The sequence below is a fragment of the Abramis brama genome (genome assembly GCF_963993115.1).
Source record: "Abramis brama genome assembly, chromosome: 2".
Classification (NCBI taxonomy): domain Eukaryota; kingdom Metazoa; phylum Chordata; class Actinopteri; order Cypriniformes; family Leuciscidae; genus Abramis; species Abramis brama.
Genome location: NC_139964.1, coordinates 4,461,759 through 4,484,661, shown reverse-complemented (window position 1 = coordinate 4,484,661; position 22,903 = coordinate 4,461,759). Strand labels below are relative to the sequence as shown.

Sequence of the window (22,903 nt, the reverse complement as noted above, 5' to 3'; positions counted from 1 at the left end):
AAGATCCTGACCAAAACTGATGCACCTCTTGATGGAAATAAATGTTGTGATGTTATTTCCAACTAGATGTGCATCAGTTTTTGTTTGAGATCTTATATTGACAATGCAAGAGTCCAGCACTCTGTAACTGAGTGGAGTCAGTTCATTACGGAAACTTCTAATGGTCATCTACTGGTCAAACAGTTGAAGTGCAAACGTCTGATTCTTCAACATGTTGATTTTGAAACAACATATTAAGTCGACTACATGATCATCAGAGGTCGAAGATATTCTAATCACAATCCAGTCCAATCTGATAGAGTTCAAACAAATGCTGCTAAAACACTGTTGTTACCTCTATGTCTAATGTTAACATTCATATCATCTTCCTTTCTTTATTCACATAAAATTGTGTACGCATAAAGTCATATTCACTGTAAAGTTCAATTCAATTCAATTCAAATTTATTTGTATAGCGCTTTTCACAATACATATTGTTTCAAAGCAGCTTTACAGAAAGTGCATTTCAGAAATGTACATAGAAAAATACAGTTAGTTAATCATACATTAATTTAGGGCATAAACATATCGCCAGCGTTGAGTCGTCTCTTCACAGGCTTCGAGTCGTCTCTTCACAGGCGTCGAGTCGTCTCTTCACAGGCGTCGAGTCGTCTCTGCACGGGTGTTGGGGCATCTGTAGTTTCCATGGGAGGCTGGATACAAACTGGAGCTGACGATCTGTATTTACCTCAGGACTAGCGTCCCGAGATAACAACAGAAAAGCAGATGGGAAATAATTAGCGTAGCTGCTGTTCATAACAATAATGCATTCAATCTGATTCAACTGTAGTATAAAAGTTAAGTATTATGTGAATGCTTGGCTAAAGAAATGCGTCTTTAATCTAGTTTTAAACTGGGACAGCGAGTCTGAGCCTCGAACAATATCAGGAAGGCCATTCCACAGTTTCGGAGCTAAATGTGAAAATGCCCTCCCTCCTTTAGTGGACTTAGATATCCTAGGAATGACCAGAAGCCTCGAATTTAGTGATCTTAAAGAGCGCGATGGATTGTAGGGCGTTAGAAGTTCCGTTAAATACCCAGGAGCTAAACCATTTAGGGCTTTATAGGTCATTAGTAATACTTTGTAATTGATACGGAACTTTATAGGTAACCAATGTAGAGATGATAGAATTGGTGTTATATGGTCATATTTCCTTGACCTAGTAAGAACTCTAGCAGCTGCATTTTGGACTAACTGTAGCTTGTTTATTGAGGATGCAGGACAACCAGCTAATAAAGCATTACAGTAATCTAGTCTCGAGGTCATGAATGCATGAACTAACTTTTCTGCATCAGAAACTGATAGCATGTTACGTAGCTTAGCAATGTTTCTAAGGTGGAAAAAGGCTGTTCTTGTAACATATGAAATATGACTTTCGAAAGACAGGTTGCAATCGAGTATAACACCCAGGTCTTTTACTGTAGAGGATAAAGTAACAGGACATCCTTCTAAAGTAAAGTTGTATTGTAAGAGGTTTTGTGGGCAGTTTTTTTGACCAATAAGTAATACCTCCGTTTTATCTGAATTTAATAGCAGAAAATTACACGTCATCCAGTATTTTATATCTTTAACACACTCTGTCAATTTAGATAATTTATTGTTTTCATCTGGTCGTGATGAAATATATAATTGAGTGTCATCAGCATAACAATGGAAATTAATTCCATGTTTTCTTATAATATTACCAAGTGGCAGCATATATATTGAGAATAGCAGAGGGCCTAACACAGATCCCTGCGGCACTCCATAGTTTACTGACGTTATCTTCGATTTTTCCCCATTTAAACAGACAAAATGGTAGCGGTCAGATAAGTATGATCTAAACCAGCTTAATGCCTGTCCATGAACACCAGTGTAGTTTTGTAGTCGATCTAAGAGTATCGTGAGATCTATAGTATCGAACGCAGCACTAAGATCGAGTAAAACTAGTATTGAGATACAGCCTTGGTCAGAAGCTAGATGTAAATCATTTGTCATTTTAACGAGCGCAGTTTCAGTGCTATGATGCGGCCTGAATCCAGACTGAATCTTTTCATAGATGTCATTTTCTTGCAAGAAAGAGCACAATTGAGCGGACACAACTTTTTCTAGTATTTTAGACATAAATGGTAAATTTGAAATGGGTCTGTAATTTGCTAGATTATTATGATCTAATTGTGGTTTCTTAATAAGAGGTTTTATAACTGCCAACTTGAATATTCTTGGAACATGACCTAAAGATAAAGACGAGTTAATAATATTGAGAAGAGGCTCTTCCACTACAGGTAACACTTCTTTCAGTAGTTTAGTTGGTATAGGATCTAATAAACATGTTGTTGGTTTAGATGCAATGATACGTTTATTTAGCTCTTCCTGTCCTATAGTTGTAAAGCGCTGTAGTTTTTCTTGAGGGGCGATAATTGAGGCTGAATCATAAGACACCATTAAAGATTGTACATTTACAATTGTGTTTCTTATTCTTTCTATTTTCTCAGTGAAGAAGTTCATGAAATCATTACTGCTAAACTGTAACGGAATATTTTGTTCGGGTGAAGTCTGTTTATTTGTTAGTCTAGCCACGGTGTTAAATAAAAACCTTGGATTATTTTAGTTATTTTCTATTAGTTTGCGGAGATGCTCAGCCCTGGCCGCTTTTAGGGCCTTTTTATAACGTGACATACTGTCTTTCCACGCGATTTTAAAGACCTCTAAATTAGTTTGTTTCCATTTACGCTCTAAATTACGAGTTTCTCTCTTGATAATATGCGTAGTATTGTTATACCATGGTGCTTTAGTTTTCTCTCTAACCTTTTTTAATCTAATTGGTGCAACAATGTTTAATGTACTAGAGAAAATGGTGCTCATAGTGCTAGTCATTTCCTCTAGTTCATCTGTTTGTTTGGGTTCACTAATCAGCTGAGTTATATCAGGTAAGCTATTTGAGAATCTATCTATAGTAGTTGGAACGATTGTTCTGCCTGGTCGATAACGTGGCGCAACGTGGCAAATTTCAGCAGTACGTAGTATGCAAGTGACCATGTAATGATCAGTGACTTCATCACTTTGCGGTATAATATCTATATCGGTTGGATTGGTTCCATGTGATATAATTAAATCTAGCGTATGATTAAGACGGTGAGTGGGACCAATGACGTTTTGCTTGACCCCAAAGGAGTTTAATAAATCTGTAAACGCAGCCCCTATACCGGTCTATATACGGTAGCCAAGGCTAGAGATAATAGGGATTTCTTTCTTACATCTAAGAGAGTAACATTTAGTACAATTACTTCAAACGAATTAAACCTGCGACCTGTTTTCTTTGTAACATTAAGAATATCTCTATAGATTGTTGCAACACCGCCGCCACGACCAATCAGACGGGGCTCATGTTTATAGCAGTATCCCGGAGGAGTAGACTCATTAAGACCGAAATAATCATTAGGTTTAAGCCAGGTTTCAGTAAGGCAAAATACATCGAAACTATTATCTGTGACCATTTCATTTACAATAACCGCCTTAGGTGTGAGCGATCTAATGTTAAGAAGACCTAGCTTTATAAATTGTTTTTGTTCACTACTATTGAGATTTTCTGGTTTAATCACAATTAGATTTTTCCTGGATCCTACAGTAGATTTAATGTTTGACCTCACTAAACGAGGAATAGACACAGTTTCAATATAATGTTCTACATTGGTACTTATATCAATTAAGTTTGGACAGCAAAGAGTGTGATTTGGACTTTGACTTACTAGTCATATGGTGTGTAACGTCTTGGAGATGTTGTCTGACAGAAGAGCCGCTCCGATTCTGCTGGGGTGAAGGCCATCAGCACGGAAGAGCCTAGGTCGCTCCCAGAACAGATTCCAATTATTTACAAAGAGCAGTCTCTGTTCATTACACCATGACATTAACCATTCATTTAGAGCAAGTAATCTACTGAACCTTTCTTGTCCTAGTCGGTACGTGGGAAGCGGTCCAGACACGATGATCGTTGTTTCAGGCGATGTGCTGCGTACCGTCTCGATCAGGCTCCTGTAGTCCTTCTTCAGAACCTCAGTCTGCCGTAGCCTGATGTCGTTCGTTCCCGCGTGCAGCATGACAGCTCCGACGCGCTTGTCACTGTTCAGGATCTCGGGGACCTGCGTAGCGACATCAAGAACACGAGCACCAGGAAAGCAGTGAGTGCGCACCTTACCTTTACTTGACGAAGCGTGGACATGCCGGACAATGGAATCGCCGATGATCACAGCGTCGCGTTCCGTCTCGCGTAGAGGGGAGAAGCGGTTCCGGGTGGAGATCTCGAAGGCCGGGAGGGGTGGAGAGGTCCTAGCTCTGGTCCTGGCTCGCGTCTTCCGCTGTGGAATCACCCAGGGTCCATGGTGTTGTGTCGGTGCCGGAGTGAACGAAACCAGGGATGATCGCGTCCTGGCTGCTCGGGTCCTGTGCAGAGAAACACACGGAGTAGACGAGGTCGGAGTCAAAAGGTTACTAACCACTGACTTGTGAGCATCGGCGCGTGATGTTTCAAGCGCGGATCGCCGATCTCGCAGCTCGGCCTGTCTCTCTAGTAGGTCGCGGATCTGCTTCTCCACCGACTCAAGCTCTAACTGCACAGCATGTAGCTCGAAGGTGTCCTCACCTGCACTCAAAGGTAACGTTAGACACACATCCGTTATATTCGCCATTATAGTAGATGTGCTATAATGGCGAATTATAGCTTTCAGTGATACGGGTGTAAATAAGACGATCGATAGGCGCGACCACGCGTGCAATGCTAGCGGGCTAAGGCTAGTGCATGGGAACAAAAGTGATCAAATGAATTGAATGCCTCTTACAGTTCATTAATTAATGAGCAAACTGAAAGTACATATGTTGATCTGGGTTTTGTCAGACTGAACTGTGTGATAGATATAGGACACAAAACACTGCATATTTGCAATAAAAACATTGCAGTAACGGTACATTTAGAGGAACCGGTTTATGCGCTTTTGTCTTTTGTCACATATAAGAGTATCTCTAGAAGAGTAAAGACTGTCATACACACAGTGCCAGTCAGAGCCAGTTTGTCCGTAACCCTGAAACGATGCCCTCACTCTTTAAACCTTTCTTGCAGAACAGTTTCATGGTAAACAGACAACATACATCGAGTTCATTTAAAAGAACATTTAAATGTATTACTTTTTATGCTGAAAACAGGCCAACAGTATATAATGTGCTACATTTATTAATGTAGAAATTATGAAAGGAAACAAACTGCATGTCTAAAATTGTATTGTAAATTAAAATGACATGACAGTACTGACTCAATAAAGACATGTATGATCTTTAATTCACATTTGTTCTTTTATTATTTAATATAGTGTTTTAACCATTCATGTTTTACAACATTTTTCAATTTGACATGTACTACATTTTTCATTTACTAATTATGTGGTTACATTATTTCATTGACAAATTTTGAAAGCACTAACAACCTATTGCTGTAACCTTAATTTGCATTAGGCAAAGTAATACCACTGTTCATTTTGTGTGTATTTATAACTTTTAAAATCCTCTCAGCTCCCTTCCATCTGTCCTATAAGAGAAGAAGTGAGAGAGACACTGTGATCTAGTGATCTGCCCCCCGAATCAGGCCAAATTAGAGAGAATAAGAGTAATTACTTTTAATTGCTGATTCTATTCTATTTTAATTTAATTAACAATTAAAAGTAATATTAAATAAATGAATGAAATAGATTAAAGTGAATTAACATGAATGTAAATACATAAGACATCCACAATGATTTGTACATAGTTTTTACAAAGTGGTGGCATGATTCTTGCAGACAATTAATAAATTGAATTCAGGGTGGAGGAAGTGGAAATGTTTAGTGGCTTGCTACCATATATTAAAACTTGCCATTTATAATAGTATATTCTTTTTTTTTCACAACATCCTTCCAGGCCATTTTACAATCAAAAGTTATAAATAAATACAATGACATGTCAGCACCTAATGAACTGACAGAGAATTAAGTAGAGTAGAATGAGTATAGCTGTGTATATTTTTTTAATTAGATGCTTTTATCATAACAAAATTACTTTCTGAGAACTGTCCCCATGCCAGTGTGAACGTGCATATACAATAATCATCCGTGTGCAACTTGCATGAGAAAGGAAACATTCAGTGTTACAACTGTACTCCATTAAATCTGTACTCACCCATACACAAAAGAAATATATTTGAAATATATTTTCAGGATATATTTTGGAATATATGCAAATATTTGAAATTGGCCAATAAATATATTTCATACTTATATTTCATATATTTTTGTTATATTTCAGAATATATTTCAATGTATTATTTTCTGTATGGGTCTCCAAAAGTGTCAAAAATATATGTGGCATATATTCCAAATACATTGAAATATATTCTGAAATATAACAAAAATATATGAAATATAAGTATGAAATATATTTATTGGGCCAATTTCAAATATTTGCATATATTCCAAAATATATCCTGAAAATATATTTCAAATCTATTTCTTTTGTGTATGGGCAGTCTACTTTGGAATTTAAGTGTTTGTTTGTTAAATCTGACACAGAGACAGTTCGGACTCAAAAACTTTAAATCCAGCACAGAGGGGTTCAGTGAAAGTGGTGTTGTATGTGTATATGTGTGTAAGTGTGTGTGTGTCAGAAATGCTGTAGAAGGACAGAGTGCCGGCCGACACGTCCAGATACACTCCTACTCTCTTAGATTGGGGTATATGGGTTGGTATGGTACTGCACACATTATTGTGCCAGACAGTGAATCCATCACAAGTGCAAAAAAGACACCATGATTTGTCATTGTATCCAAACTTACAGACAGTTCCTTCTTTCCTGCTGATACCTTTATAAGCCACTGCTACACGAGCCCAGCCAGTCAATTCTACCTCCCAGTAACAGCGTCCAGTCAGACTCTCTCGACACAGAACCTGAGGAATATCAGCAAATCTTTCTGGATGATCAGGATACGGCTGATGATCTTTCACATATTCTATCTTTTTGTTCTTTTCAGACAGGATGAGTTGAGTGTTTGCTGTGTTTGGATCCATTGTAAGATCACAGGCATCTGAACACAAGAAGAGAGATAAAAAGTTTATTAATCTCATTTGTTTTGTTTTTTAAATGTGCAAGAGTGTGTTAGAAAAATAACCTACATTTTTGTAGTCCTGATTTTATCCTGAAGGGCCCTCCATGATCCAAACTAAAAAAGACACACAAACATACAGACAAAACCAATTGTGAGTAGTTTGAATAGATATTCACATACAGACTATTAATATAAAGTCAAGTCATATTTATTTGTATAGCACATCTCTCAATACATATTGTTCCAAAGCAGCTTCACAGAACCGTATGTCTCAATGTCTTGAGATTTTTTATATATTGATGTCTTCAGACCCCTGTACACAGCTTTACAGGAAATATTCTGCAGTCTTTTTGAGCTCCTAGTGAACAGCCGAAGGAGCTAAAACGGATTTGATATATGCATATAACTGTAAAACAAATAATATAATATTTAGTTGTAAATTGTTTGCATTTAGTAACTCTGTAACCAATAAATAACAGTACATGAGTATCTCTACCATCTTCAAATTCTTAATAACTCAATCCATATATTCTAATTAACATACTCAATGTTTTAGTTGTATTTTCAGCAAGCACTTTTTGCAGATATTGACCTTTTACTATAAATATGTAAAAACTGCAATAAAGAAAATGGTGCAAATACATTTTGCGAGATAAAATATGGATTTAATTGCTACAATGCAGAGATCGGAAGAACCAGAAGAATTAAGGATTTTACTTTCAAAGCAAAGTTTGATTAAAAGCTCTGAATTCAATTATTTCACTTCTTATCTTGTACCCCACATACTTAAGTATCTGCAGTGAGCATTTTGGATCATTCAGTTTGTCATTGAGCAGCTTGACTCCTGAATCTCCTGGGTGATTGTAGCTCAGATCCAGCTCTCTCAGGTGTGATGGGTTTGAACTCAGAGCTGAAGACACATAACCACAACCTTTCTCTGTCACCATACAGCCTGACAACCTACAGAAACACACAGTCAGATAATCCACAGACACACATCAACAGTAAACGGGTTGTTTTAAAGCCAGTATGGAACCACCATGAATGACTCAATGTAAAAGTCAAACCTCAGTATCTCCAGCTGACAGCTTGAACTCTTCAGTCCATCAGAAAGCAGTTCCACTCCTGAATCCTGCAGGTCATTGTTACTCAGATCCAGCTCTCTCAGGACACAGTTTGAGGATTGAAGAGCTGATGACAAACTCTCACAACACTGAACAGTGAGATTACAGCCAGCAAGACTGAAAGATATGAGATTTATATATTTTTAACTGCATTCTACAATTAGGAGTTCAATAATATCAGCATCATTTTGTAAAAACACTTTTTTTTAAATAATCAAAATATACTTAAGATGTATATGTTATCACAACAATTGTGTTTATATTCTGAAACTTTTCAATGTAATATATTATTAAACACTCACAGGGCTTTCCGGCAGTTAATCACAGCTGGTATTAGTCTTCTTCTACCCTCATCTGATGTGTTGTATTTCTTGAGGTCCAGCTCATCCAGCACCTCCTCTGACATCTGAAGCATGTAGGCGATTGTTGAGCAGTGAGCAGGAGAGAGTTTCTTCTTTGAGAGTTTGTCTGATTTCACAAACTCCTGAATCTCTCTGGACAGAGTCTGATCTTTCACTTCCAGCAGACAGAGGAACAGATTGATGGATCTTTCAGTGGAGAGTCCATGTCCATATTTGATCTTCTCTTTAATGTACTGTGTGGTTCTCCTGATGCTCTCTGAGCTGTTCTCTGTGTGTGTCAGTAGATCCTGTAAGAGTCTCTGATTGGACTCCAGTGAGACGCCCAGCAGGAACCGCAGGAATAGATCCAGGTGTCCATTCTTACTCTCAATGGCATCATCTACTGCACCTTTAAGCAATTTTTGTACTGAAGCAAAATTTTTCAGTCCCTCCATAGTTGTACTTACATGAAAGTAAAACACATAGAAGGCAGCGAGAAACTCCTGAACGCTCAGATGAATGAAGCTGTAGACGTTCCTCTGATGAATCACTGATTCCTCCTTAAAGATGCAAATCCCAGAATACACTGAGGTGTCATTGACGTCTATGCCGCTCTCTCTCAGGTCCTCCTCATAGAACATCACATTGCCCTTCATCAGCTGCTTGAAAGCCACTTCAGCAAGTTTCACAATCACTTCTCTGTTGGACTGCAAGGGTTTCTCTGGATCTCTCTCTTTATACTTCTGATTCCTCTTGTTGATCTGAATAAGCAGGAAGTGGATGTACATTTCAGTCAGATTTTGAGGGATTTCTGCACTCAGATCTTCTTCCAGGAGCTTCTGAAGCACAGTGGATGAGATCCAGCAGAAGACGGGTATGTGGCACATGATGTGGAGGCTTCTTGCTCTTCTGATGTGTAAGATGATTCTACTGGCTTGATACTCATCACTGATTCTCTTCCTGAAATATTCCTCCTTCTGAGGCTCATTGAATCCCTGAATCTCTGTCAGACGGTGGATGTAATTGGGGGGGATTTGATTGGCTGGTCTGGAGGTGATCCAGATGAGAGCAGAGGGAAGCAGCTCTCCTTTAATGAGGTTAGACATCAACACAGCCACTGATGAAGTCTCAGTCACATCAGAAACTTTCTGATCATCTGAAAACATCATTGTCATTCTGCTTTCATCCAGACCATCAAAGATCAACACAACTTTACACTCCTCAAAAATCTTTGGGTCCAGATCTTGAAGTTCAGGATGAAAGTCCAGCAGAAGTCTGTGAAGACTGTACTGATGATCTCGGATTAAGTTCAGCTCTCGAAATGGAAGCACAAACATGAAATCTACATCCTGATTGGCTTTTCCCTCGGCCCAGTCCAGAATGAACTTCTGCACAGAAACGCTTTTTCCGATTCCAGCGATGCCTTTAGTAAGAACAGTCTTGATTTTGTCTTTCTCCTTGCGTCCTGGTTCAGATGAGGCTTTAAAGATGTCATTGCAGTAGATTGGAATGTCTTCTGAAGGTGTTCTGGCTGTTTTCTCCATCTGTAAAACCTCATGTTCTTCATTCACTCCTTCTCTCTCTTCCTGTATGATGTAGAGCTGTGTGTAGATCCTGTTGAGGAGGGTTTCATTCTCTTGGAGTTTGGTTCCCTCAAATAATCTCTCATAATTGTCCTTCATGTTGGTTTTGAGCAGGTCTTTGACTGTCTGCACTGGTCCATCGCTAAATCTAATGTGTTCTTCCATAGAGTTTTTACTCCTTACAGACTCTCTGTCAGATCTCTGTCTCTTCCACCTGCTGATACTGACAAAAACAAACAAACAAAAGGGCATTACAGTACTAGTTATATTGAATAACTGGAATGCACCTATCATGAATAGTGGCTGTAGTAATCGCAGGAGGCCAGAGAATCCAAACAAACACTTTATTAACCCTCTAGGGTCTAAGGTGTTTTTGGGGCCCTTGGGATGTTCTGACATGCCCTGACATTTGTGCTTTTTTCAGTTGCTTATAAACATATTAATGACAAAGGTGTAAATTCACTCTATATAGCACAAACAGGGCTACCATAATATGTGAGCATCATGTATGTAGATGTTTGTATTTTTAAGAGAATAATGTTTATGCGTGGTTATTGAAAAAAATAAAAATGAAAGTTGCTGAAATAAGACCACAAAACTCATACTAAATATGTGTCCACAAGACTTTTGACTAATGGATGTTGTCGCTTCGAGTTCTGGCTTCAAAATTATGTGAAAATAGTCTTGCTAAAAAAAAATCAAGAAATCACAATATATGATTTTTTAACTATTTATTTGTATGATACAGCTGCAAATAAGTATTTGAACACCTGTCTATCAGCTAGAATTCTGACCCTCAAAGACCTGTTAGTCTGCCTTTAAAATGTCCACCTCCACTCCATTTATTATCCTAAATTAGATGCACCTGTTTGAGGTCGTTAGCTGCATAAAGACACCTGTCCACCCCATACAATCAGTAAGAATCCAACTACTAACATGGCCAAGACCAAAGAGCTGTCCAAAGACACTAGAGACAAAATTGTACACCTCCACAAGGCTGGAAAGGGCTACGGGGAAATTGCCAAGCAGCTTGGTGAAAAAAGGTCCACTGTTGGAGCAATCATTAGAAAATGGAAGAAGCTAAACATGACTGTCAATCTCCCTCGGACTGGGGCTCCATGCAAGATCTCACCTCGTGGGGTCTCAATGATCCTAAGAAAGGTGGGAAATCAGCCCAGAACTACACGGGAGGAGCTGGTCAATGACCTGAAAAGAGCTGGGACCACCATTTCCAAGGTTACTGTTGGTAATACACTAAGACGTCATGGTTTGAAATCATGCATGGCACGGAAGGTTCCCCTGCTTAAACCAGCACATGTCAAGGCCCGTCTTAAGTTTGCCAATGACCATTTGGATGATCCAGAGGAGTCATGGGAGAAAGTCATGTGGTCAGATGAGACCAAAATAGAACTTTTTGGTCATAATTCCACTAAACGTGTTTGGAGGAAGAAGAATGATGAGTACCATCCCAAGAACACCATCCCTACTGTGAAGCATGGGGGTGGTAGCATCATGCTTTGGGGGTGTTTTTCTGCACATGGGACAGGGCGACTGCACTGTATTAAGGAGAGGATGACCGGGGCCATGTATTGCGAGATTTTGGGGAACTTCCCTCAGTTAGAGCATTGAAGATGGGTCGAGGCAGACAATGACCCGAAGCACACAGCCAGGATAACCAAGGAGTGGCTCTGTAAGAAGCATATCAAGGTTCTGGCGTGGCCTAGCCAGTCTCCAGACCTAAACCCAATAGAGAATCTTTGGAGGGAGCTCAAACTCCGTGTTTCTCAGCGACAGCCCAGAAACCTGACTGATCTAGAGAAGATCTGTGTGGAGGAGTGGGCCAAAATCCCTCCTGCAGTGTGTGCAAACCTGGTGAAAAACTACAGGAAACGTTTGACCTCTGTAATTGCAAACAAAGGCTACTGTACCAAATATTAACATTGATTTTCTCAGGTGTTCAAATACTTATTTGCAGCTGTATCATACAAATAAATAGTTAAAAAATCATACATTGTGATTTCTGGATTTTTTTTTTTAGATTATGTCTCTCACAGTGGACATGCACCTACGATGACAATTTCAGACCCCTCCATGATTTCTAAGTGGGAGAACTTGCAAAATAGCAGGGTGTTCAAATACTTATTTTCCTCACTGTATATATATATAATACTATTTTTGTCAAAAATAAAGTCATAAACTAAGATGTTAGATGTTCCAATGTTGGCTATATTCAAACTAATGAATACCTACATATGATAAAATGTAGGCCTATAATCATTTTTTTTACAAAGAAAGAGTACACTTGAAATATTGTTGAAATTGTAATTATTGTTGTAATTGTAACCTTTTTAATAAAATAGCAAAACATATTTACAAGATAGATGTAAGCAAAATCTTAAATGGTCAATATAAGTCTTCTTCTAAATATATCTTTTGTCCTTGCATTCATTCTTGTGGCTCAGTCAGTGTCACACCTGAATGAATGGCTCATTATGCAGAGTGGGTGGGACATAGTATTCTCAGGTGTAAACCACTCCTCGTTCACGCCCCCCTCGCATATTGGCTTTCCAGGCAAAACCTGTCTTAAGCCATTAATTTTCAATGAGAGCCGGCGGCGAGCTCCGGCGAGGGCGGCGCGGCGCGTCTTGGACGGCGAGAGCGGCGAGAAGAGTTGAAATCAAGTCAACTTTATGGTAATAAGCTATGACGCGGTTCGGCGGCAACCAATCGGAATGTAGAAGTCCGCTGCCTGAGAGGATACAAGAGAACACAATCCTGTAAACTTTGGTTCCGACCACATTAGTTAAAGCAAAATGGAGGAAAAAATAATCATTTCTGTTGCGGGTTTCCCGTTATTGTACGACTTGTCATCCATAGTGTTGTCAGTTTGATTAGAAAAAGCCGCGCAACACTATTTATAGGCAACATTTTTGCGCTAGAACTTCTTTGAACTAAAAACACTTGTTTTTTCAGCGGGAATGCAATTAATTTGCTCAAAATAATAATGATTTTGACCAATTGCAGCTACGGTTTTTGCGGCCCCTTTAAATAAAGTTTTTAAAAAAATCACGCATTCTAATCTACGTCAGAGCTTCAGAGCGTCCCCGAATCTTTCTACGGCGTCGGTGGCAGGGCGGCGAGAGCGAATTTTGCCGCTCTCGCCGGCGGCGGTGTGAACGTACAGTTAAAAGAGTAGTGACGACAGAGAAGGACGAGAGAGGACCAGGTCTGGACTTTTATGTTATTTTTTGTTTATGTGTGTGCAGCATCCGTGAACAGCTGCCTCCTTTACTTTCGTTTTGTGTTTGTTTATTTATATATTAAAGTTTGTGAATGCTACATTGGTGCCGAAGCCCTGGAGGAAGGAGAGACACGGTGTCAGAGAGCTCTCGCTGCTGATGGGGATCGCGGTGCTGAGGAGGTCGAACAGCAAAGGAGCGGAGACCGCCGATGGCAGCCCAAGGCGGTGGTGCTGGAGCAATTGAACAGCAGGTTGGACGGAGAACTCGCTACCTGGATTGAGGAGGAGTCGCTCCCGTTCGCCATGGGCCGGAGCCTGCTGCCGTACGCCATGATGGGGGAGGAGCTGCCGACTTCCCTCAACCGGAGGATCGAGCCGTCCTCCAAAGGATGTCCAGTACCATCACATGCCACCGCGAGTGAGAGTATCTCATCTGATTGAGGACTTTTGTTCATCTTTTTTCTGGTCTTGTTTCACTTTACTTCAGTGATTCTGCTTATCAGGTGTTCATAAGTGTCTGAATACACTCACTTCTTTTCATTCACTCTGTCAAGTGGACTATATTAGTGATCTAATGTAGGGAATAGTGAATGAGGGTATAGGGTGTGATTTGAAACACAACCTCTGAGCGCTTTTGAGCGCTGTAAATTCACGGTATATTTCTGTAGGCTATTTTCTTGAAACTGATAAATATTATCCAGAATGCATTGTTTTCTATGGTATATTACTGTTTTAATGGAAAATTGTATGTTACTATCAGAATTTAGCTGGTTTTTTACAGCAATGTTTTACAGTGTAGGCTACAAGATACAAATTTATACAAATATTCAGTATGGGTTTTATGGACCGATTGACAGATATTTCAAAAACTACACAAAAACATAATTTTCTCATAACTATAAAATTTTGCATACATGCTGCTCACATATTATTGTAGCAGAGTTTGTGCTGAATACAGTGTAATCAGACTTTAGCCATGAAAATGTTATAATTAACAGAAATAAGCACAAATGTCAGGGCATGTCAGAACACCTCCAGGGCCCAGAAAACACCTCAGACCCCAGAGGATAAATGACAAATTACAGCAATTCACTTTTTTATACAGACAATTTACTTTATTTTTTATACAGTATTTTTTCTGTTTGCTTAAATAACATACCAATGTATAAAATTACTAAAATAATCTGTAATTAAACAGTTAAAAAAAAAGAAAATTAAAAGGATAGTTCTCAATCAATCAATCAATCAACTTTTATTTATATAGCACAATAAAAGCAACAGTAGTTGGCCATTGTGCTGTACAACAGGATAAATATCTTAAAAACAAAAACCGACCGCAAAACAAATGATAAAGGGAGTTTACATCGGAACCACCAATTTGACAATTCAACATTAAAATCAAGGACAATTGTAAGCCTGTGAAAACAGGTAGGTTTTTAACTTAGATTTAAAAACAGACTCTGTGGATATTAGTCTTAAAGATACAGGAAGACTATTCCACAGTTTTGGACCAACAACAGAAAATGCACGATCACCTCTCGTCTTCAGTCTTGATCTTGGAACCATCAACAGTCTTTGTTGAGATGACCTCAATGATCTAGCACAGTCATTTAATTTCAATAGATCAGAGAGATAGTTTGGAGCTAATTCGTTCATGGCTTTAAAAACAAAAAGCAGAATTTTAAAATCAACTCTATAACAAACTGGCAGCCAGTGCAACGAACGCAGTATTGGGGAAACATGATCAAACTTCCTTGTGCCAGTCAAAAGTCTGGCTGCTGCATTCTGAACCATCTGAAGACGACTAATATTGGATTGACTCATTCCAATATAAAGAGAATTACAATAGTCAAGTCTAGATGAAATGAACGAATGAATCACTCTCTCAAACTCTGCAAATGTTAAAAAACTCTTAGCCTTAGATAATAGTCTTAATTGGAAGAAACTAGATTTAACTACAGCACTTATCTGTTTGTCAAATTTAAGAGCAGAATCAAAAATAACACCCAAGTTTGTCACAGAGTGTTTTACATAGGGGGCCAAATCTCCCAGGTCACCATCAGGAGTAACAGAAACACCTGAGATACCAAAAACGATAACATCAGTTTTGCTCTCGTTTAGATGCAGAAAATTTAAGGAAAACCAGGACTTAACATCAGACAAGCACGCTGATAATAAGCGTAGGCCCTTTTCGTCATTTTTCTTTAGAGGCAGATAAATCTAGGTGTCATCAGCATAAAAATGGAATGACACCCAGCACTTAAATCCAAGAGTAGGAGAATCACAGAATCCCCTGAGTCAACAGACAATAAAATATCATTAAAAACTTTTAATAAAGCGGACTCAGTACTGTGATATTTTCTAAACCCAGATTGGAATTTTTCAAAAACACTATTTAACTCCAAATGACTCTGTAGTTGTTCCAAAACAACTTTCTCCAAAATTTTTGAAATAAAGGATAGATTTGAAATCGGTCTATAATTTGAAAGTATGGTTGGGTCGAGATTGGGTTTCTTAAGTAGGGGTTTAACAGTTACATGTTTTAGGTATTTAGGAACAACACCTGTGAGAAGGGACTTATTTATTATATCTAAAATACTAGGTCCAACAACATCAAAAATCTGCAGCAAAAAATGTGTTGGAATAATGTCATGCAGACATGTAGTAGGTTTTAGTTTCTTAATAATATCTTTAAGTAAATTTAAAGAAACTGTCTGAAATTGAAAGGATGAGACATAGAGAGAAAGAATAGATGGATCATAGTTTGAGGGTACAATATTTAGTCTTATATCAACAATTTTATCTGTGAAAAACTTTAAAAAGCTATCACATACTGCAGTTGATGCATTAAAGCAGACAGCACTCACAGCATTCACAACTGAATTTAAAATAGTAAAAAGTATTTTAGGTTTGTGGGTGTTTTTTGCTATAATGTCAGAAAAATACTGAGATTTTGCAGCTTTTACTGACTTTTGGTAAGTAATGAATGACTCGCGTAATATTTCATAAGACACTTGTAATTTGTCTTTTTTCCACTTTCGTTCAGCTCTACGACAAACCCGTCTAAGTTCAAGTGTGGTGCTAGTTACCTAAGGTTCAGCTTTAGGCTTTTGCCGTTTTTCTCTTAGTGGAGCCACAGAATTCATTATGTCATTACTAATGGAATTGAATAACATAAGATGTTCATCAACATTAAGCAAATTTGAAAGGGAATCAAGACCATACATTTGGCAAGCCCCATTCAAAAGAAAAGAAAAAGAATCACTAGATGAAGGGCTAAAGGTACGAATCTGCTGTGAAACCCTCTGTGTTTTTGTAACTTCATTTGGGAAGGAGCAAGTGAATGTAACAGGCATATGATCAGAGAAACTCAAATCAAGGATTTCAAGTTCACAGATCGAAATACCGTGCAACAACACAAGATCTAGTGTGTGGCCCTGTTTATGAGTTGGACCATTTACCACCTGCGTAAAGTCGAAAGAATCAGTCAGATTAGTAAAATCCTTGGCCAAGGAATTTGACTCACAACAAATGTGGATATTAAAATCCCCCGCAATCAAAAGACGATCATACTGAAGAACAATGTCTCCTAAAAAGTTTGCAAACTCATTTAAAAAATCCTTATTTGGTTTTGGAGGCCGATAAACCACAGCGATCGCTAACTGATCCATATTTAGCAGAAACAGGAGAACTTCAAAACTAGAAAACATTTCTGTCTTTAAAGATCGGCAGCAAAAATTACTTTTAAAAACAGACGCAAGCCCACCGCCTCTACCAGAAAGTCTAGGACAGTTCAAAAAAGAACAGTCTGAAGTTCTGAAAAGGGGCTTGTATCCCCCATACTCATCCAAGTCTCAGTCACTAGTAAAAAATCCAGTTTATTTAAGTTGAAGAAATCTCGCAAAATGTCTTATTTGCAAGAGATCTTGTGTTTACCAGAGCCATCTTGACACTTACTGGATCGCAGTCCGGCTGTGCTGCACGGCACAGCGGGCGAAGATTGCAGAGATTTACACCTCTGCGACGAGATCTGGGTCTCCGACGGCGGGAATAGTTTAAAAGTGTATCCTGGGTCACAGGTAAAATCCATTGAGCCACTTCAAGCGATTGCCGCATAACAAAGCGACCGGATCCAGGCCCGAGCTGAGAGCAATCCAAACCATGACGCGATTTCAGCTGACGCACTAAACTTAACTTCAGTTTAGCTGCAATGCCCGCTCGCTTTCCTCTTCTCCTACGGCGTTTCTTTCCATGAAAATTCCACGGCAACCGGATTTCCCAGGCCGGGACAGTTTTCAAAAATGGAGGGAAGTAGTTTGATTGAAAGAATTTTAAATCAGCGTTCGATGAAATCTCAACAGAGTCCCTTATATTCAAAAGCATTTGACGGTCATAAACAAATAAAGTAAAAACATTTTGAGTTAAAACAGAAATATAAAACCAAATAAACAGGACAGGGAACAGACGGCCAGCCAAACACACCAGCGCCATCATGCATCATGCTAAAAACACTTTCGGGTGTATATGCAGGTTAGCAGGTTTAGTTCTCTCAAAAATGAAAATTACCCCATGATTTACTCAAATGAACTATCCCTTTAAGTGATAAAACAGTTGAATGACTGGCAGCCAAAAAAAAAAAAAAAAAAAAAAAAATTAAAGTAAAATATCCTTATTTAAATAAACCAAAAAATTGAGATATATATATATATATATATATATATATATATATATATATATATATATATATGTGTGTGTGTGTGTGTGTGTGTGTGTGTGTGTGTGTGTGTGTGTGTTACCGGCAAAGTGTGAAATTCCGGTATTGTATAGAATGCCTAGGCAATGTATAGAATTCCTGATGTTTTTTGCAAAAAATACATTACGGATTACACAATTTGCCGGTAACATATATATTACAGGTAATTCCTGAATTATTAAGATCAAACACCTTCACTGTAAAAAAAAAAAATATATATATATATATATATTTTAGCAGTTTACAGGTATCTTTATCTGTAAATTATTGAAATTTTCAAAAGCATTTCTATTTTGCATAAACATTTTCCCTGACAGCAAGTGAATCACAAGCATTAACAGAGATTCACTCGCTGTCTGGGCAAGTTTTTATGCAAAATAAAAATGATTGTGTACTTCACAGATACAGGCGCATCAAACAGGCTGAGCGCAACAGATAGAAAGTGCAATAATTATGACTTATGCATTTGGATGAAGCAATTGTTGGACATTAAATATAGATTTAAAATTCTTAATGTACAGTAATAAATTGCATTTTTATGAGAACAGTAACTGTAAATTGACGATTGTAATTGGAGTATGTTCAGATGAATTACATTTTTAATTTAGGGATTTTAACTTCTGCTTTAAAATAGTAAGCAATCAGTTTTTGTTTTAGAACGTACTGTTTATATTTTAGAACAATTTTTGCACATAATGTATAGCATAGCCTACTGTATACAGATGCATTCCCTATATTTGTTTTCATAGCCTAATAGCACTATGATTTATAGTATTTATACCAATAATAGTACCATTACACTAAAATATTAACTCGTCAGCAACAAATAGTTATACTTTCCACCTCTGCCTACATAGGCCTACTGTATATTAATGATGTACTGTAGACATATGATAACCTGCACATTTAAAGAATTACATGACATTGAAGGTTGAGTATTTGATGTTCAGAAGTCTCCATCTCTGGTAATGACTCAAATATTTGTTGTTAATTCTCACAATGCATATATTGGTTTCACTAGATATAATTGAGGCTCTTCCATAGATTTGATATTTATACAGAATGAGAATTTAAGTTAGAAAATGTATTTCCTCTGTGTATATATTGTAATGAATGTTTACACATGAACTAATATCTTAGCAGTAATTAACTTTATCTAACGTGTTTATACTCACATAGTATCAGTGGTCACTGGTTTATCACTGAACTCAAAAGGAGTATCCTTGGATGCGTCACTCTTCATAGACACACAGCTGTGTTCAGGAGATCTCCGGGACTGAGAACATCCCTCCTCTGCTTTCTCACTGAGACTCATTTTAGAAGCAGCGCCACTCTTCTTTCTATCCAGAAAGATATTAGTCCTGCAAATACATATCGTTTATAAATTAGGAAAATTCACATAATTTATCCATAGAAAGACACAAGACACAGCAGAAAAGCCATTTGCTTTAAACTTGTAATTACCATGAAAATATCCTGCTGGTTTATGCTGCTTTTTCAGCCTCTTTCCTTTCCGATGTGAAGCTCTTGTATGTTTCTGCTTTCAGTTTTAGCTGTTCTACTTGTTACACCTGCTTTACTCAGAGGTCAAGGAGGAGTTTCATGTAGTTCCAGAACAGTGCAAAAGCAGAACAGTGTCCAATAAAAACATGTTTTGAAAAAGGAAAGATGCTGGTAACCTTCACATTTACCATGTTTGTTTTAACCCTCTCACACCTTAAGCAATGTAGTTCAAAGCAAAACACAAGCTATTCAGAATAAGTTTGATAAACGACATACAAATTGCACTTATTTAATGTGTTACTGCAAACACCATTTAAATTAAATATTCAAAAATAAAAAGGATAATGTAGCTCTGAACACCTGTATAAACTGTATATAACCCCAATTCACAAACAGTGCAGCACATGTGCACTAATGGAAATAAACAGCAAGCTAGCCAATAAATCGAAATGCATCCCTGATAAAAATGACTTCCATGATCTCCTAAAGACAATCATTTTATATTCTGTTAAACCAACTTTTATCTGATTAAGATAAGAATAAAAACAAAAACTGATGTTCAGCACATGTTGACAGTTGGTGCCACAATTTGTTGTAGGCACAATATGTATTTGAGGTATATATTGGATGTATACAGTATTATATTATGTTATATTAAAACATACCATTCTAATGAGTTCTAGAAGTTTTAAAATCCTTTAGTGTGAGAGTGAGATCAAATAAACATTGTGTCCTGCTGTCTGATTTAATTAAGATTTAATTTTGTGCTTAAATTTTTTACAATTCCCATAGCCTACTTCACACTGGAAGTTGAGGTTTTCACTGAGGCTAAATGCAGAAGTGGGCATTTGCAGAATTCATTGCATTTAACGGCCTGTGGTCCAACTACAGTGTCTGACTCAGTATATGCTCTTATGATTTGTTGCTGAGTTCATTATTGTGTCAAACAAAGAAAGCTGATGTGTCTGATGCAGCAACTTGAATCTGAAATAGACTGTATGATGACCTTTAGCAGAATTAATAACTCATGTTCAACTTATTTTGTCCTGCAAAGGTGACCGATTTTGCTGTTACACTGTGAGGTATCAGATCTTTCAGCAAAATTGATTTGACTACAATCCGTGTAAATCAGGGTATCTTCCGTCCATTTCATTTCCTATTTGAAATGAAATAAGCAGAAACGAGAAATGGCGCCTTTATCCGTTTTTTCGTTTTTTTCCAAAAAACGAAAAACGAGATTTCGGCTTGATTTTTCGTTTTTTAGTTCACAGGCAAAAAACGAATGAATTACTTCAAAATTAGTTTTGCACATGTGGACGGTCATGAGGCGCCCCTGTCAGCCGATTGGTCAAGAAAATCTGAGCATGGACGTCATCGGTAGTTCCCCAGGTTTATTCAACAAAATAATAGTCCTATGGCTCTGCGTACTATATTAAACTGTTCAGGGCAGGTCCTGGGCTTACTTATGTGCAACTTAACGCGTTTCAGAGAAATATTTATATATCAGAAATATTAAATATTAATCTGCACCCAGACGGTTTTATTAGCTGTGCGGAGTTAAATCTGTCTGGTGCTGCGCTAGGCAAGCAATGTTCAGTCAAGTGTAGCATATACGCAGCTGTCATAACTCTTCTTTTAGACAATACGCTCAGTTTTGGACAAGGGGTGGTTATTGCAAATACTGTAGGTGTAACGCTGCTGGCTGAATGATAGGAGGAAGCAGGATCCACATGCAGCAAACTTTATTTAATAAATCAAAAACTAGACAAACTCAGACTCGGGAAACAGGACACAGGAACCAAACAGCCAACATACACAAACAAGAACCCACAAACACTGAAACAAGATACAGGGTTTAAATACAGAGACTAACAAGCTAAACAAGATAACAAGGGGGCGTGGTTAATCTGAAACACCTGGGGAGACTAATAAACAAGAAAGACTACAAAGGACTACAAAACATGGCACAGAACAGGAAATAACAAAAATGCACACCAGACAAGGGAAACACAGGACAGGAATCATGACATAGCCCCCCACTTAAGGAGCAGATTCCAGATGCTCCTCAGGAAATAGTTCAGGAGGGTGGTGGAGCGGAGGCGGACCCGGGGGCGGGATGGAGGGCCAGGCCCATGGAACGGCAGAGGGCCTGGAGACTGTGGCAGAACGGGAGACCAGGGCGGATCAGGCTGTGCAGGCGACCAGGGCGGAGCAGGCTGTGCAGGCGGCCAGGGCGGAGCAGGCTGTGCAGGCGGCCAGGGCGGTGCTGGCTGAGGAGACGGCCACGGCGGAGACGACCCTTCGGGCGGCCACGGCGGAGACGACCCTTCGGGCGGCCACGGCGGAGACGACCCTTCGGGCGGCCACGGCGGAGACGACCCTTCGGGCGGCCACGGCGGAGACGACCCTTCGGGCGGCCACGGCGGAGACGACCCTTCGGGCGGCCACGGCGGAGACGACCCTTCGGGCGGCCACGGCGGAGACGACCCTTCGGGCGGCCAGGGCGGAGACGACCCTTCGGGCGGCCACGGCGGAGACGACCCTTCAGGCGGCCAGGGCGGAACAGGAGACCACCCCTCTGGCGGTCCTGGCGGATCGGGCTGGTCCGGAGGTGTATTGCCCCCCCCCAAAATTTTCTTGGGGAGGCTCCCCGGTAAAGAGTCCTGGACCAGCGATGAAGAGGGCTTTGAGCTGGGCAGGACCAGCGGCGAAGAGGGCACTGAGCTGGGCAGGACCAGCGGCGAAGAGGGCTCTGAACTGGGCAGGACCAGCGGCGAAGAGGGCTCTGAACTGGGCAGGACCAGCGGCGAAGAGGGCTCTGAGCTGGGCAGGACCAGCGGCGAAGAGGGCACTGAGCTGGGCAGGACCAGCGGCGAAGAGGGCACTGAGCTGGGCAGGACCAGCGGCGAAGAGGGCACTGAGCTGGGCAGGACCAGCGGCGAAGAGGGCACTGAGCTGGGCAGGACCAGCGGCGAAGACGGCACTGAGCTGGGCAGGACCAGCGGCGAAGACGGCACTGAGCTGGGCAGGACCAGCGGCGAAGAGGGCACTGAGCTGGGCAGGACCAGCGGTGAAGAGGGCACTGAGCTGGGCAGGACCAGCGGCGAAGAGGGCTCTGAGCTGGCGTGAAGCTCTTGATCGGCAGAAGTGACGTGAACAGTCTCTGGATCAGCAGAAGTGACGTGAACAGTCTCTAGATCAGCAGAAGTGACGTGA

General features: G+C 39.5%; 1 protein-coding gene across 1 annotated transcript; it reads right to left on the bottom strand.

Moving 5' to 3' along the window:
- Positions 1-5,348: 5,348 nt before the first annotated feature.
- On the bottom strand, positions 5,349-19,704 carry LOC311077453 (NACHT, LRR and PYD domains-containing protein 3-like). The gene is made up of 7 exons (XM_084105960.1): positions 19,649-19,704; positions 19,360-19,545; positions 8,569-10,413; positions 8,210-8,383; positions 7,929-8,102; positions 7,210-7,256; positions 5,349-7,121 (listed from the first exon to the last, which is right to left on the bottom strand). The coding sequence occupies exons 2-7, from the start codon at positions 19,497-19,499 to the stop codon at positions 6,595-6,597; spliced, it is 2,907 nt and encodes a 968-aa protein (XP_083962086.1). The 5' UTR covers positions 19,500-19,545; positions 19,649-19,704; the 3' UTR covers positions 5,349-6,594.
- Between the last annotated feature and the right edge of the window lie 3,199 nt (positions 19,705-22,903).

What these genes read in the sequence shown, in the direction of transcription:
- LOC311077453 (XM_084105960.1), bottom strand. Translation starts at nt 19,499, where the DNA reads ATGAGTCTCAGTGAGAAAGCAGAGGAGGGATGTTCTCAGTCCCGGAGA. An exon ending in TGTCAGCTGGAGATACTGAG is followed by an intron (nt 8,103 to 8,209) that starts GTTTGACTTTTA and finishes GTGTTTCTGTAG; the next exon opens with GTTGTCAGGCTGTATGGTGA. An exon ending in AAAATCAGGACTACAAAAAT is followed by an intron (nt 7,122 to 7,209) that starts GTAGGTTATTTT and finishes TCTTGTGTTCAG; the next exon opens with ATGCCTGTGATCTTACAATG.